The sequence below is a fragment of the Alosa alosa genome, chromosome 22 (assembly GCF_017589495.1).
Source record: "Alosa alosa isolate M-15738 ecotype Scorff River chromosome 22, AALO_Geno_1.1, whole genome shotgun sequence".
Classification (NCBI taxonomy): domain Eukaryota; kingdom Metazoa; phylum Chordata; class Actinopteri; order Clupeiformes; family Clupeidae; genus Alosa; species Alosa alosa.
This window is the reverse complement of record NC_063210.1, coordinates 6912533-6930638: the sequence shown is the minus strand read 5'-3', so window position 1 is coordinate 6930638 and position 18106 is coordinate 6912533. Positions and strand designations below refer to the sequence as shown.

Sequence of the window (18106 nt, the reverse complement as noted above, 5' to 3'; positions counted from 1 at the left end):
CCGGGACGAGAGCGTCAGCCGCGGATGAATGATCCTCTCCCGTCGACATGCGTGTACATCACAATGTCACTTTAACAGGAAATGACAATCCGGACACGATCGTCTGAACAGTGCTGGGGCTATTTATCAACAGCTAGGAAGAATTTTTTTTAAATACTATATCCTTGACTGGGAAACTTCAAATATTGAATTTGAGTCAAATTAAACTGTTAAGTAATCCTGCAAGACCACAGGACACATATAGTGTAAATAAATGCAATAAACCTACTAAACACACCTTGCAATAGCATTTTCATGCATCCTATACACCTTTTGTTAGCAGATCAATCAGAAAACAGAGTAAATATATCTAGGAGATGAATTAGCCTTCAATTGCTGTGGAAACAAGTGATATGTAATTGAAATCTAATGATGTTATTATCCAGGTAAATACTTCCCCTGAGACACATTCATTTTTTTTTGTGGCCACAGCCCAATAGAGGCTGGGCCACAAAATGGCGCTTTCAGCATCCCCGATACTGCCAGGCAGTGAATGTCCAATAACAGACTTTAATATTAGTGCAGTTTGGTAAGCCGCTGTGTATTCGGGCAAATCCATCCTCAGTCAGGAATAAAATAGAGGAGCTTAGCAACAGAAATGTCTTACCCGCCTACCACTATAAACCAGACCGTAATAATCCCCATCCAGCTCTCAATCGCACTGTAATGATGGATCATTTCCTCCCATGCTCCTTGTGTGTGTGTGTGTGTATGTGTGTCAGTTCATGTGTGTTTTTATGCAATTGGACATGGGGTGTGGAGGTGCTGTGCTGTGCACCAGCGTGTGTGCTTGTGCATGTGTGAGAGTGTGTATGAGTACAAATGAAAGTGTGTCTATCAGCTTGGGAGCGTGAGCATGAGCGTGAGCATGAGCATGAGCATGAGCATGAGTGTGAGCATGAGCGTGAGGATTTGTGCGTCTGTATCTGTGCAGTGTGCACACACATGTGAATGCCTCCAACTCCATGCACAGCTGTGCAGGAAGCACGACACTGTGAGTGTATGAGTAGGTGCATGAGTGAATAAGTCAGTGTGTGTATTTGTGTTTGAGTGTGCGTGCAGCGTGCAGCGTAAAGCGCAGCGCGTGTGTGTGTGTGTGTGTGTGTGTGAGAGTGGTTGTGTGTGTGAGTGGTAGGTTATGCGTGTGCTGCGTGCGCAGCGTGTGCGCAAGCGGTGCGCAGCGTGTCGCGTGCACATGCATGCACTCCAGCGTCAGCACTCCATCAGGGCAGCAAACTGTAATCATGTGTAGCACTGGGTCAGTCATGGACGGCAGGTACAGTAATGCAGCCGGGGAGGAGAGATAAGAGGCCCAGGGGTCGGATCAATCTCACCCCCAGTGAAAGAGCAACCTCAGCGGGGGGCCCTTTCCAATCAGCTCGACCCAGCTTCCACCCCACTATGCGCTGTGCTGCACTGCACTGCCCAGTCTGTGGCCTGGAGAGGCTATCTGTTGCAGAGTACACAACTCTGCTCAGTGACCAGGACAGAGGGGAAGAGTGTGTGTGTGTGTGTGTGTGTGTGTGTGTGTGTGTGTGGAGGGGGATGAGCGGCATGACTGGACATCAGGTGGTTCAGTGTGTGTGTCTGTATGTGTGTTTGTGAGCGTGCTTGTGTACATGTGTACATGTGTGCTTGTGCGCGCGCGCGTGTGTGTGTGTGTGTGTGTGTGTGTGTGTGTGTGTGTGTGTAAGAGCGTCTCAGTATGTGTGTGTATAGCACAGATTTTTGTGCACGTGAGAAGTTGAATTACTGTTGAACTGAGCTGTAGGTACAGATTTACTAACACACTAAATGTGTTTTTGTGCACGTCCTGAACATGAATCAGAATTATATGTTAGTGTGAACAGACTGTGTGTGTGTGTGTGTGTGTGTGTGTGTGTGTGTGTGTGTGTGTGTGTGTGTGTGTTTCTGTGTGTGTGAGGGAGACAGCACTATTTGTGACTGTTTGTCAGTAGGAAAGTTGATTTCACCAACCCGAGTAAGTAGAACCCTTAGGCTGTAAATGGGGCCAGAGGCAAAACTCTGAAAGAGGAGAGGCAAGGCACAGTCTCTCTGGCTCAACACAGACGCCTGGAAACAAAGACACCGGTGACCATGAAAAAGGAAGTCCGCGTACGAGCACTCATTTACCTGGCTGCCCTGCGCGCGCCCTCTCTGAAAGGGCAAATTCAATTTCTAACTGCTCTTAATGTCAGCCGTCACCCCAGTTTTTTCACTGGAGATCATTCGTTTTTTTTTTTCTCTGGCGGCGCGTGGAAATGGAGCCAGGCTTCGCCGTTTCGCTGCCACGATTATTTTGGAGACAGGACTCTCACTGAGGTGCGTTCAGAAGGACAGCGCGGCTTTAAAAGAGCCACATGACCGAGGCTGCTACGCCGCTGCCGCCGATGCCACCGACGCGGCCAGTTAGCGTATGTAAGTCACAGCGGAGGAAAGGGCTCCGACAGATCACTGACGCTCGATTGATGTTTCACAGAACTAAATTGCTCTCGTGTCATCTGACAAGTGTGTTAGCTCCTGGACGCCATATGCCCTTGAGCGGGTGATCATGTGCTGGGCAGGTGTGCTACAGCAAGGTTCCACGTCCAGAGAGAGAGAGAGAGAGAGAGAGAGAGAGAGAGAGAGAGAGAGAGAGAGAGAGAGAGAGAGAGAGAGAGAGAGAGAGATACAACTGTCAGAGTGATACAAGAAAGAACATTCTGTGTGCTAGTTCTTAAAAAAGAAGCTACTACTGTGTGTGTGTGTGTGTGTGTGTGTGTGTGTGTGTGTGTGTGTGTCCGTGCCAAAAACAGAGAAACAGAGGACAATGGAGTGCATGTCCTCACTGAAGGTTTGCGTGTCTGTGATGGAGAGCAGGTAGGAAGGGAAGCGAATAGGCCCCTGGGGGAGAGTGATGAGGAGGAAGAGGAGAGGATAAAAAAACACACCAAAGCACCATTGACCTGGATGCTTTCTGTGAAAGACCACCAGCAGGGCAAAGTGTGAGAGTGAGAGAGGCAGAGAGGACAGAAGCAGAGAAGTAGAGCACAAGAGAGTCTCCTGAATGGGACTTATGGGGGGCTAAAGGAGGAGAAAAAGATAGAGGGAGGGAGAGAAAGAGACAGCAAGGGACAGAAAAAGGGAGGAGCACAAAGAAGAAAGAGCTCCACTCACCGGTCCACGGAGGTCAATGAGCTCCTGTCTCATCTGGGTGATCAGGTGGTCTTTGGCCATGAGCGAGCGATACAGCCTCTCATTAAACTCAATCAGCTCGCCATGCATCTCCGCCACCTGCATACACACACACACACACGCGCAAGACACGCCGCACGCACACGCACACACACACACACACACACACACACACACACACACACACACACACACACACACACACACACACACACACACACACACACACACACACACACACACACACACACACACACACACAGAGAGGAGAGAGAAAAAGAATCAGATTCAGGTGTGTAACAATGTAATTGGAGTTTAAGCCACTGGCAAGGAAACTCTACTCGCATCTACTCACTCTGCATCTGTCTACAAACGCAACAATGAACACCACACAGTACACTGAACTTCATCAGTGCAGACGTGCCATGCACCGACAATTACAGTTTACAGGAGGCATTTAGAAGCATTCAGCATCCCTAAGTGGCTAATTAAAGCTGTATAATGTAGCCTTTTGACATTTGAATTTCGACAAAATGTCCATCCCACTTGCATAGCAATTGCAGGGTGCCATTTTTAAAAAAATAAATAGGCAGGATTTACACAAACAGCGTTGAAATGCAGATCTGGCTCTTTTTTAGCCCGGAGATTTATCTGGAGTTGCTCTCGTTTTTTGGCCGTGAGTCAGTGCTGTCAGTCAGGCTCGGTGGTGGCAGCTGCCCCCCCCACCCTCCCCAGCCCCCCACCTTGAAGCTGCTTTTTCACCTGCGGTTTAAGACTTAAGAAGGTGACTCGGCTGCAGAGGGCAGGTTTTAAAGACGCGTGTCACACAGCGCAGCCCGACTATTTTCATGCGAATGATGGCATCACGGTGGATTAATGGGTTTGGGGGGTGGGGGGTTTGCAAGAGGGAAAGCAGGAGCGCTCAAAATTGCTACTCCAAAAAATAAAAATTCCACTTGGGTTCGTTTTTTTCCTCTCTCGAAGACACGTATCAAACAAGTCAGGACGAGGGAGGGGTAGCGTAGGAAGCGTAGGTGAGACGAAGGGGGAAAGAAACCCAGTCACGCAATGCGACGGCTGGAACACGAACGTCGTCCTCATCGTCGTCAGTGGCATCATCGTCATCTCCGATCCCGACTGGTGGCAGAACTCGGGCCACCGTCAGCTGTCACGCCAGCGAAGTGACAGCGACGCGGAGACGGGCCGCTGTCAATAGCGGTGGCGGCCCTGCCAGGCAGCTGCGGCCTCTATTCATTTGTTTATGGAAATGAAGTGTCAGTGTGCATTTGGGCCGGGCACCGCGCCGCATGACAAGTGAATTATGTCAGCTCCGACAAACAGCGGCAAGGGCTCTACTGCTCCCTTCAACAAAGTTCTGTGTTACAGAGGGAAAGTGGGTGTGTGTGTGTGTGTGTGTGTGTGTGTGTGTATATATATGGAAATATATATGTGTGTGTGTGCATGTGTGTGTGTGTCTGTGTGTATCCAGGTGAAGTTCAGAGTCTGACAAGGCAGTGCCAGTTAAGGGGAAAGAGCAAGCAACAGAGCAGAAAGCTGTGCACTCACCCCAGACGGGGGCCATATTTCACTAGTCACTTTGTATCGGAGAGCTAGAAGGAGCAGCTACAAGAACGACTTTGGGGTCAAGGGCAGCCAGAAGATAACAGAAATCCTACATCCTAATGCTAGCCTATTCATCAGAGCCCATTTTTAGCCAAACCACTGCCTTAGTTATTAGTAATAATGACTGGGAGCTGTTCCTGTGTGCAACTACTGTAGATGGTGGGCGATTACTGTTCCACTTAAAGTGACTATGAAGTCGGTGGGTATTTACTTCGTCATTATGCGTTCCATAAACAAACTCATGGGTCGCTGGTGCAACTTCCTGAAAAAAAAAAAAAAAACTCATGGGGCTCCATCAATCAGCTGAACTAATCAGCTCATTGCGAGCCCTGGAAGTCTGCTCCCCCCCTAACACTGTTTTTAATGAAGCCAGGCTGTCGAAACCTACACATCTGCCTGGTGAGCAATTAACTAATGGGGCTTGAGAGGAGCAACCCGCTGAGAACCCTCCACCTTCAGCACCCATAACAAAACAACAGGCCTCGGCAGATATCACCACGACAACTTCAAACGGCATCTTCACTTACAGCGGATCCACCACTTATGACATCCCCCAAACCCCCCCAGCCTGCATCCCAAGCTTTAAATAGCTTCCGGTTGCCTGCCGATCGTTAGCTTTAGGGGCCGATTCGCTGCATATCTATTTTTGCAGTGCCGCTTAGTTTGACGATTTAAGATAGTGGATGCTTGGGACTTCAAAATAATATAAATTAATAAATAAAGAAGTGACCTTGTCTTAAACACATGAAAAGCCTGGGTAGCGAAGGCTTGGCGCAGCGAGACGCGTTTATCTATTTATTTATTATTTATTTTGTCGTGAAGATGCTCGCTCATCTGCCATCGCACTTTGAAACGGATTTGAAATTCAACAAACCAAGAGTGAACTCATGGCCCCCTTGATGTTGCTTAAAAACAGCAGACAAAAAGAGACAAAGAGGGCACACTAATGCATGCATAGACACACACACACACACACACACACACACAAATACATTACACAGAAGCATAGAAAGTCACACACACACAGAATGCTTGTCGCATTTCCCAAACAAGCAGTCGTCACTCTAATCCTTTGACAGAATCGAAGCAAGCTGCACGACATGTGAGGAGGGACGGGGCAGCACGATTTTATTTTTACCCTCGTATTTATTTCCTCTATCCAGCTATTTCAGATGCGCTTTTATCTTAGCTCCTTTCCGTGAATGCACCATACAATGCAGAAAGCAGGACTCGCATGCACTGCTCCACTCCATGCCTGCTTTGGCTCATGGAGCCTTTATCACAAAAGTCCCACCACTGATTTATCATCAGCTCGACCCTTTTCCTAATGATAAACCAGACTCCTAAATGGAGCAGAGACAACAGTTCCTTAATCAGCGTTCTCGCTCAATGAGACATGACTTCCAGGTACATCACCAATCCTCCATGCTCCACCCGGCAGACTAAGCCATTCATCATTCCCGTTTATTTATTTGTGGCCTCTGACTCTCCAGTGAGACTGCCCTCACCTCCCAATCCCAGACGAAAAAAATAAAGTTCATTTTAATTGTGTGGAAACCCAATTAATTTCCTGCCCAGAGAGAGCTAATCAGTTTGTTATTTTGTTGGCTGACTCCTTCACTCCAGCATGGAGGGTACCTCTCCCTCTCTCCCTCTCTCTTACCCTTTCCCCCTTTCTTTTTTTTTTCTATTCCAGGCCTCCACTCCCAATTTGCCTGAGCGGGCCGAAGGCTCCCACTGTTGCGACGAACCATCACGGCTCATTACGGAGACCCTGCCACAAGCTCGGACTATTCATCTGGTGGCATTACAAGTGGCCCTGGCTTCGCGCGCGCTGCCGGTTCCGGCATTCACCGGGCCCAATCAGAAGCACCCAGAAATGGGGCTGGTGAAGCAAAGCCCAGCTGCATGCGTGTGGCTCGTCAGAGTGTTAATTCGGCTCATAGATGGAGAAGCCCAACCAATTCAGTCTGACGCACGCAAAGGACGGGAGATGCTTAATATGTAAACGAGTCTCATACAATAGAATATGCATATGGAGTACAAGGACGCTGCCTGGTGAGCTTGATGAAAAAAAAAAAAATGAAAACGCTGCGTTCATTATTCCATTCTACTGCAGCTCGTGTACCTAGGGCTTAGAGATATGCAGATGGAGAATAACATTTTGCTGCGTCTTTGTTACTGGTGTGAGTTGCAACAATAAAATTAGTTTTTTTTTTTGTTTGTTTGGTTCAATAATTATTACTCCCAAGGGAATTTCTCACAGATTGAAAGTCTGACAAGGATGTCGAGCCACAGTGTGTGTGTGTGTGTGTGTGGTAGGGTCAGTTAGGTCATTACAACCAGTAACCTCTATTCTTGTGATGCAGATGAAAGTGCAAGCCCAACACTACTTCCATGCACTTTAACTACACTGCATCAGCAGTTGTACCAGAGTGCAACATTAAAGGTGCGCGTGATGGTCAGCTGCAGTCTCCTTCCTTAAACACAATTTCACAGGCCATAGCCAAGTCCGGTGAAAATGGCCCCAGGTATGTTTTGGCCCGTGTGAACTTACGACCTTGATCCCGAGGCAATCCTCTGCACGGCTTGATTACCCACGCGTCCACCACCTGAGATCCAGCCTCCAGCTGATTCCATTTCGTTTGGCCAAGGAACCCCAATTCCAGATCAAACCGAAATTTCCAATTCCATTACCAATCCTCTTACGGGGCGGCGACAAAAAATTCACAAATTCACAAAATGTTCTTTTTAAAACCCTAGGATGTCACATGCGTATGCAACACACACACACCCACACACACACCCTCACACACAATAAAGGGAAGGAAGGTGGTTATACGCACCACACCACCATAAAGCACATTGGTCATACTGTGTGTGTAGAAAGAGTTCATGAAGAGAGCTTGGAAGAGAGATTACCAGCGTGCCGTATGTTGCTGCCATGTGGAACACTTCCGCTGTGCATGAGAGGACAGCATGCTAGCATGTATGTTCCCCTCTGCGTGCGTATGTGTGAGCCAGCGTTCAGGAGTGTGAGCAAAAAGCCTATGCATGTACTGTACACACACACACACACACACACACACACACACACACACACACACACACACACACACACACACACACACACACAGATATTCTACATTAGTCTAAGTGCTTGTGCACAGGGTTTCACCCAAACAGGTGCTGCTCAGATACAGGTGTTCCTGACAGCCTGACAGCAAGCACTCCGCATGTCAAAAAGAGAAAGAGAGAGAGAGTGAGAGAGAGGAGGAGGGAGACAGGCTGAATGAGTAGAAAAGAAAGACAGAGAGAGAGACATGAGTGAGTGAGTGAGTGAGTGAGAGAGAGAGAGAGAGAGAAAGAGAGAGAGGGAGAGTGCATGAGTAAGAGAGGATGAGAGGGAGAGAGAGAGAGAGAGATGGAGTGTATGTGAGTAAGTGAAAGGAGTAAGAGAGGGTGACAGAGGCAGGGAGGGAGGGGAGAGAGAGAGAGAGAGAGAGAGAGAAAGAAAGTGTGGCCAAGCTGAGCTCTAATGCCTGTAATTGGATGCGAGTCGAGTTTGAATGCAGACGGAGAGGACAGGCTCTGCCAGCAACAGCAGTAAAAAAAAAAGAGAGTGAATGAGAAAAGGGACGGAAAGAGAGAGAGCGAGATATATATCCCAGGCGGAGGTAGAGAAGGGAGAGAGGGGAGGAGAGGGGGAATGGTGGATGGGGGTGAGTGTGACTGCAGGTGGCAGGGTATGACTCTAGTTTACTCAGCGCTCCCCATCACCACTAATAGGCAAGGAAGTACACAGTAATGCCAGTGTGAGTTAGCCAACGAGTATGTGTGTGTGTATGTGTGTGTGTATGTGTGTGTGTATGTGTGTGTGTGTGTGTGTACAGTATGTCTGTGAGTCTATTATATATGTGTATGCTCAAATGTAAGGTCTACATAAGGGGACTTTCTTTATCATTAGCACAGGGAAAAAAACAGTATTTCAATGCGTGTGTGTGTGTGTGTGTGTGTGTGTGTAAAATATCTATTTATTTATGTATGTTTGTGTGTGTGTGTGTGTGTGTGTGTGTGTGTGTGTGTGTGTGTGTGTAAAATAGCTATTTCTGTGTGTGATGAGAGAGACCTGCATTAACACAGGCCTCAACAGCATCAGAAAAGTGTCAGCTTATGTAGTCTGCTGAGGAAAGGGCAGCTGCCACTGAAGACAATAATAGCAGGGACAGCACAAGCAACACAACTCCCTCTAGCCAGGAACAGACCACAATCAGCGCTGTGTTCATCATAATTTAGCATCTCCACTTAGCATATTGGGAGGCTCCATGGAATACAAAACAATAAGACATAGAATTCCTATTATACGGGCAGAGAGCACCCTATTCAACTAAACTCGAGGTCAATCATCATTATCTGCTCCCCTTAACCACTCAATCAATTAATTGATCACCCAGGAACAGCTGAACCACACAGTGATTCCTTTACACAATGACATGTACTAGGAAAGTCCTCATTCAGAACTATATTTCCAATACTATATATCGTCCTCTTAGGACCTAGAGTGTTAAGGGAACATGCATTTTTAGTCAATCACCGTTTTATGCAAACACTGAGTGAAAACACAGCAGGAAAAAAAAAAAATCACTCCCAGAGACACATGACACAAGAGAGAGGAGCAGAGGAAGTGAGTTGGAGTGAGGAGGAGTGGAGAGGGGAGGAGTGGAGAGAGGAGGAGTGGAGAGAGGAGGAGTGGAGAGGGGAGGAGTGGAGAGGGGAGGGGAGGGGGAGGAGAGTGGAGTGGCGCCAAGACGCCTGCCTGGGCTCGGCCCGGCCCGAGGCCTGGGAGAGAATCACCCGAGCGGCAAATGCGTGTAAGTGAGAAAGCAATCTAGACGGGAAGCGATGGCTCAATCTGTCTGTGGACATAGCGCTGCCGATTCACAGTCCTTAGACACGCTCACTCTCTCTCTCACACACACACACACACACACACACCTTTTATCTCCTGCTTTGAGACACTAGGCAGTCCAGGTGAAATGCAGGTTGCGCTGGGTCGGCAAAACTAGACTAGAGAGATAGAGCTGGCAAAACTCAGACGTGACAAAGATAGCAGCCATGCTCTGTCCAAAGGCTTCATACTCAGATAGGCACAATGCTATCAATAAACCCCTGACTTGTGCTGAGTGCACTACCTGAGCCATGCGCATAACCTGGTATCAAAATCACTCAAATGATGACCATTTCACAGGCAGTCACTGCCTCCAGTGGATTTTACCAAGTAGCAGGCTTTTTGGATCCATATCTGATTCCATTTTTGTCTCTAATTTGTGCTTTTTGCACCTCGGGTAAATAAATTAGAGGCCTTTCTGCACGCACTGTGAGCGCGTGAAAAGTTTCAAAAGGGATGGTGGAGGTGTGTGTATGTGTATGTGTGTATGTGTATGTGTGTGTGTGTGTGTGTGTGTGTGTATGTGTGTGTGTGTGTGCATTCGCACCATCAGATGGTGCAGCGGCTGACTGTAAATATCAGCTTTCAGCAGTGCCTGAGAGAAATGCACATGCTGAGTGTTTCGCGTCTCATAAATTACCGGCCTCCAGCACCTACACAAACACTGCACCACTGGGCTCCAGGGGGGTGGGTTTGGGGGAGGTCAACAGGGAGCCTCCTCTGCTGACGTGTCTTGGTTGTCCATGCTGAGGGGAGACGAGCCATTGTGGAAACAAATAGACCAGCCTGACCTCTTCCTGATTTCAATAGCTTGGTCAATACCTCTCTCTAGCCATGCAGAAGAAAAGGGGGAGTGGGAGAGAGAGAGAAAGAGAGAGAGAGAGGAGGGAGGGAGAGAGATAGACGGAGTAAAGGATGTTGCTCAACCTCTCTTTGTCGCCATGCCAACAGACACGAAGTTTGCTGGCGGCGCGAGATCCTGTGGCTCTTTTATTCTCTGCAGAGATGCTCAGGCACTTGGACAGACATATCCTAACACCTGCTGAAGGACACGGTCAGCGTGGACAGACCCTCTGCACTTACACTACGTACACAGACTCAGGGTCGCCATGTTTACAGGGGAACAGCCCAATGTGGGTAAATGGGTCAGTAGAAATCGAGAGGGAGGAAACGCGGAGCGAACGAGGGGGAGAAATGTGCGGAAGGGACCAAAGAAAAAGTTGAACATTTCCGGAATCAGGAGGGAAAATGGCGACCCTGTGAGTGGAGCAGACTGAGGCGGGTTCGTAATCCAACATCTCAAACGTAATCCAAACGTCTCCGAGGTATTTATGGCAAATCAATGTGTGTGGGTGTGTGTGCGATCACTCACCCACTCCCACACACATCCAAACACACACACACACACACACACACACACACACACACACACACACACACACACACACACACACACACACACACAAGCTCATAGTTTCTCCTGAGACACTTGAGATCCGATCCGCTCTCGAATATAGGTCAATAAACTTAAAATAGCCCGCGTGGAACTAAGAGTCAAGGGATGAAGTTTCCGACACCAATCAATGAGAATGGGGAGTCCTCTCACATTAAAATGCAACAGCCCCATCATTCTCCATCACCCACACCTAAGAATAGATGGATAGCTATACTTCATCCTTCACTCTGACTTTTACAGCTATGAATAGATGTAGGTTACTGGTACCACAGCTCCATTTCAATTTCTTCCCCATTAGGTCTTGATGTAGGTAGGAGGAGGAGGAGGAGGGAGGGCCCACACACCACTTCTTCTCTGGAGACAATGATCCTCAGCATCATGGAATATTGGAGGACTCAAAGGCGAGAAATTTGCTAGATGCAGAGGAAGTACGGACTTCAGTTACGGAAGTTTGGGAGCTTACCTCATGTCCTGTGTATCGGGAAAGCTCAATTGAAAGTGTCAGAGACACTTCCGAACACATGAATAAATGAGAATTCTAAGAAAAAAACTCCATAATACATAAATACATAAATAAGTGAAAGGCGAGTTTTTCCCCAAACATAAGCAGAATTATGACTCATTAAAGAAATATAAACACATACATGAATTATTCATGCCTAGCTCATTATCCAGGGTCATCCCTTTTTTTTCCTCTAGTGTCTGTCGCTCTCTTCTGGAATCACTCGGGTGGCTGTAACCATCCCCACACACACACACACACACACACACTAACCTCAAATTAGCACGAATATGTGCAGTCACAGAGAGGATGCGCTGTCACATTCACCTTAAACAACCCAGACATTGGAAGTATAAAAATATTCCTGCAAACCCACAAACGCTATGACAACGTTTATCCTGAACCTTCAATCATAGACAGAAAGACAGAACCCTGGTGTCATAAGCAGACTCATTAACCAATACCATAATTTCACAACTATTAACCAAGGTTTCTACGTTGATTTTGCAAACTTTCTTCAGCTATGAGGTTAATATATGGGAGCGGGCTATACATGGAAATGCATTTATTTTCTTCATTCTTCTTTATGATTCAATCACAACCTGATTCTGACTCATTGGGCTATTGGGCCCTGTGGTTAAAACACGGGTGCAGTTGATACATGTCTTTTTTTATTATTATTTGCATAAAACACCGTCCTGCGGTCTATACACATTGTGACTAATACACAGGCTATTACTATTTCTTACACATGTAAGCTTCACACCAAAAGCACATGCATCACCAGATAAGCTTCAAACAAAGCTCACTAGTTCTCCCGTCAGAATGCTTGATGTTGAGTTCTAAGAATAAGCATGTTTAGCCTGGGAGCTGGCCATGGTCCTGAAATGTCCTGGGACAAAGAGCTGACAACCGGCTACAGATAAGGGGTAATGTGAGCTCAGAGTTACTAATGAAACAGAGCATGGGGATGAGATGGGAGCCTTTCCAATGCTAAAGCATGCGATGTGGACAGGAAAGGGCTATTTAAATCTCCTAGAAGCAAACAGGTGGAGAGTGATTGCTGTCAATCATCCCATATGGACTCCTCACAAAATTTGTTTTAGAAAACATAATTTCTCTCAAATGACAAGACAAAAAAAAATAAACATTTCACTGTCTATGTTAATCCATCCGTCATAACCGACAACTGCTGGGTCAAATGAATGCGACCGAAACTGCTGAATCATGAACTGGAGGTCACTCCGCCCGACGACCAGACTGTCTTCCGGGAGAGAGACTTCAAGCTCTGGAAATTAAATCCTTGTCTGTGTTTTGTGCCAAAAATCTGGTTTAGCTAATGACTGGGGCTCTTGAGCCAGGAGGAACTACTGATGAGCGAAGTCATCTGGCTTAGTTCACGGGTGGAGCAAATGTGCTGTGGACAAGGCATTTATCTCCACAATATGGCTTCATTCTGACACCTTAGGGCTTTGGAGAACTCAAGTGTACTCTTTAGGACAACAACTTTGAGAAAAAACTGTTGAGACATTTTATATACATTTAAAAGTGTAGAAAACAGGAGAAAGATGAAAAAAGGAAAAGATGTTAAAAAAACAAAAAACATTACCGGTCCAGCAGCTTGGCGCTGCCAAACTATATCTCACAATTTCACATGGTTATGGTCTGGGAACTCTCAACTGAGATAAGAAAAAACATTCAGTTGTAAGGAGTTTAAGTAATATAAAAAGAAAAACGCCATCATAAAATAACCCCTTGTTAAATACCCCCATGTATAAATAAAGTGAAACAAGTAGTAAAAAATGAATACACTACTTTCAATTACTCAAAAAACTAGGATACCATGGCTCTATTAGTTTTCATCAAAAAGCATAAGGAGAGAGTCACAACGCCTTGAGCACACATCTCGTTTTGAGTGGGGCCGAGATGTGAAGGCTCTTCTCCCAACAGGGTTCGGTTCATCTGATTTCACAGCTGGCTCTTCTCACTGCTGCTGTCAGTTCAAATCTAGAAAGCTCACTTCCTGTTACCCGCGTTACAAGCTGATCCTGTCATTTTCAATACAACTCTGATCAACGTTAATTAGCGATGCACCTCCCCCTCGACAGAATCCCAAAGGGCTCTACTCCCCACAATGAACACAGTGGAAAAATGATGGTCTGAAATGGTAGGATAATGGATACTTTTTTGGCCATTTTGGAGAAAGTAAGTACTCTACTGTATCTATTATAGTTTCCCACATAGCTTTCTTAGTAAGGTTAGCTCTCCTAAGAAGGACTCTTGTTTAACTATCCTCATTAGGGATTTAAGAGCTGAATTATCATGGAAAAAGAGCTATCAAAATGAATTATTTTTCAAGGGCTCTTCCTTCGTTGCCTTGATATAAAGGACAGAAATACCTATGGTGATTTCTCTCATTGCGGTCACTGCTAACATTTGGTTTAGCAACAGCTAAACATTTCTGTTTGAACTCTACATGAAACGGGTCACCCACCTCAATGAGCTTACGCTCATAGTTGGCAGACAACTCCTCCACGTCTCCTGTCGCCCGGTAGGTCGGTGCCGGTGGGGGTGGTTCACAGTTGCGCATGATGGGGAGAGCTGGGGGGGGGAGAGAGGGCATGGAGGACAGGCGTTACACAAGGAGACGGGTTTATCTGAGGACTGCTCCGATCGGTTGCACCACTTAACATGCAGCATGAGAGCCATTCTAAAAACATAATGAATGACAGTGCACCTGCAGGACAACGCTTGAACAACAGGCTCAGGGGACCGCCGAGAGAGAGCATTGTGACTAAGCGGACATATTGTGTGTGTGTGTGTGTGTGTGTGTGTGTGTGTGTGTGTGTGTGTGTGTGTGTGTGTGTGTGTGTGTGTGTGTGTGTGTGTGTGTGTGTATGTGTGTGTACCCATGAATGGTTTTCATATTCATGCGTGTCTCTCACCACGGTTTATTTATCTGGGGGTCGACAATTATTTCCCATGGGTGATAAACACATATTTATGACCAGCTATTTTGTATAATTATTTGTCTGGGGTGGACGGGACGATAAAAACACACAACAGATTACACACTAAAATGGGGGACAGCTGTAGCAAGCTCAGACTTGGTTTTTTTTTTTTGTCTTTGCGTTTGTTTTTCAAAAGCCCTTCATTGCTCAATTGTTAAAGTATACAAGGCCTAGACTAGTTTGATCGCAGCCTGCAAACATGGTGTAATCAACTTTTGGAAGAAGTGTGTGTGTGTGTGTGTGTGTGTGTGTGTGTGTGTGTGTGTGTGTGTGTGTGTGGTGTGATGGGTTGGGGGTCCTTTGTGGAGGCTGGGGAAGAGAGATTTTCTCAAGATGAACGATGCCGTGGATCATTTCACTCCCTGAAGAAGAAAAAAACTCAATTAAAAGGAGAAAGAAGAGGAAAAGCACTTTTCTCTCCCTAAAAACACTGAGAAACTAGCTCCAAACACCCCTCCACTTTGCTCCACAGCACTTACATAAGCAAAGAGAGAAGAGGAGATGGAGAGGGAGAAAGAGAAAAGAGAGAGAGAGAGAGAGACAGACCGATAGAGAGACTGAGAGAAAAAGCAATAAGAACAAAAGAGAACCCCACTATAGATCGAGGCGAGCGTTCACACTGAAAATAAAGCCCCCCAAACAACATCCTGCATCTCCCCATGTTTTAATCCCGTCCCTTGGACAGAAAGAAAATAACTGAATTCCCATCCTTGAAGAGAAAAGAATTGATTGGGGGAGCAGCGATTGGAGGATTAGTCTGGCGGCCACTTCCGTTAAGCATCAGTGTAATACAGGCGCACAGATAAGATGCAGGTGCAGGGTGGGGGGGAGGGAGGGGGTGCCAATCTCTCCCCTGCAGATACTGAGGCTCTGTGTCTTTAGTTAGCCTAGCGCGCTAAAGTTAGCCACTTTTTTTTCCAACGGCTTGAGAGTGTATGAGAGCAGGAGTCAACCGACCCTGATGGATGGCCATTATCACGGCCGGTCCACACCGCATCAACAGGTGACTGAATGCAAGAGGCTTATCTCCAGGATGCCGCCTGCCTATAGATCCTCTATGGGCTATGCACATGCTCCAGCACTCTCCCTCGCACACACACACACACACACACACACACACACACACACACACACACACACACACACACACACACACACACACACACACACACACACACACACACACACACAAACCAAGCACACACACACACACACACACACACACACACACACAAATGCAAGCACACACCTCGAATCTCACATTGCTATGTTCAGCAACTGTTAAGGTTTGTTTCCTCTCAGCCAACACTTCTGCTCACCTTGAGATTAAGCCCATTGAGACTGATAGGGACTTAATAATAAATGCCGATGAGCATGTGAGTATGTGTGTGTGTCTCAGAAAGAGTGTGTGTATGTGCACTACAAACTTTGGAAACTGCAGAAGCATCTTGTCTATAATAACTGAACCAATGTTGTGGTAATATCAAACAGCTGTATGAGCAACATTTCTCTCTGTGTGTGTGTGTGTGTGTGTGTGTGTGTGTGTGTGTGTGTGTGTGTGTGTGTGTGTGTGTGTGTGTGTGTACACGTGTATGTGTGTACGTGTGTGTGTTTTAACATAAGTTCCAAATAAAACCTTCACAATCAAATTACACACTACCAAAACAAAACTACCAAACACACCACAAAAAGGTTTCATCAGGGCCACCGCATATGCCCTACAAATAAACAAAAAACATCTTCTATATTAGCACTATTTAACCTGAAAAAGATGTATATACATAATGCAGTATAATGCATACTGGTGATTTTGGCTGACCAGTAAACTCTACAAATGCAACTACTAACTGTCTACAAATCCCAATCGGACCATTGTGGTCCTTCTTATTTGGTGTGTGGCTCAGGTACAGGTTCAGATCAATCTAAAAGGACCGTGACCGTGGAAACTTGATGAGTGTGTTTGAGTGTGTTTTTGAGCTGCACGCTACAAAAAGTCGCGCGACGAAGACACGGTTACACGGAGAAATAGGATACAGTCGCGCAATTTTACCCAAATAGGGAAGAGAGGGGCACAGAGGAGAGGAGAGGAGAGGATTAAAAAACAGAGTGGTAATGGAAGCTTAAATTCCCCCACAGCTGGACTCCATCAAAACAGCGGGGGAGCCAACGCCTCTGAGAGGCGGGCACGCCCGGACAAAGAGCCTCTTTTTGAGCCCCATCGACAGCTCGCAGGGGGGACAGGCTCTGACGCGCGGCCCCTCAAACACTGCCAATTGCAGGCTAGCGCATTAGCCATGCCCGTGATGGCTTCGCCATTAACGCCTCTTATTTTTTTCCTCCATCAGCCATCAAACGGCAAACCATCATTGCAAACCTAGTCGCTCCTAACAGCCATCAAAGCCTGGAGCCAGCTACAACTTCCAACACGCGCAGCGAAGCACATTTAAAAGACCGAGAGAGAAAGAGAGAGAAAGAGAGAGAAAGAGAGGGAGAGAGAGAGAAAGAAAGAAAGAAAGAAAGAAAGAAAGAGAGAAAGAAAGAGAGAAGAAAGAGAATGACAGACGGTGAGCAAAAGAAAGACAGCAAAGAACAAAAGAGAGAAACTATCAGCCCATGTCCTGAAGAAGGCGAGGGGCGCTTAGGCCAGTTGCTTTTGCCACTCGGCGCTCTCAGACAGACGCTTATGTGCTTGGTTGTAGCCAAGTTGTTCCACTGAGCCCTGGAGAGCTGAGGCTTCCGTGAGGGACATCTGGAGAGGACTGATTACCTCTCCACAGCGTCACTCTTGGTAGCTCCGCCATTACGAGCAAATAAAACAGCCTGAGTAGACGCACACAGGCACTCAAACACCCGCGCACACACACACAAACAAAATCCAAGAAAATCAAGAAACAAAGTTGGTGACACACGCTACATTAGGGTACCTGCTAAGAAGAAACAGACAATGCATTGCTGGCGGTAGAGTAAAATGTGTGAGTGTGTGTGTGCCAGTGTGTGTGTGTGTGTGTGTGTGTGTGTGTGTGTGTGTGTGTGTGGGGAGGGTGGGCATCACAAACCATAATAATGAAAGCGTAGTGATCACGGCAATCTGGGCTCCATTTCTCCCATGATGCAACATCTGTTTGCCATGCATGACACTCAAAAAGGCAGCGTATCATTCCATCAGAGAGGCCATCTCTGCAAATTACAGGGACGTGGCCAATTTGACGGTCAGACGTGAAATTGCATACTAAACACGGCGATGTGCCCCTGAGAGCGCCCGCACGTGCATGGAGCTCACAGCACTCACCGGATCTCTACCATGCCATGGTTCATGTGCAACATGACGCACATGGAGAAGAGATACCCACGAT

General features: G+C 46.8%; 1 protein-coding gene across 1 annotated transcript in view; it reads right to left on the bottom strand.

The window, feature by feature from the left end:
* snx29 (sorting nexin 29) overlaps positions 1–18106 on the bottom strand; it is a 102699-nt gene that overhangs the window by 39617 nt on the left and 44976 nt on the right. Inside the window, 2 exon segments of the mRNA XM_048233737.1 lie at positions 3196–3312; positions 14237–14343. Of these exon segments, the coding sequence (XP_048089694.1) occupies positions 3196–3312; positions 14237–14343 (224 nt within the window).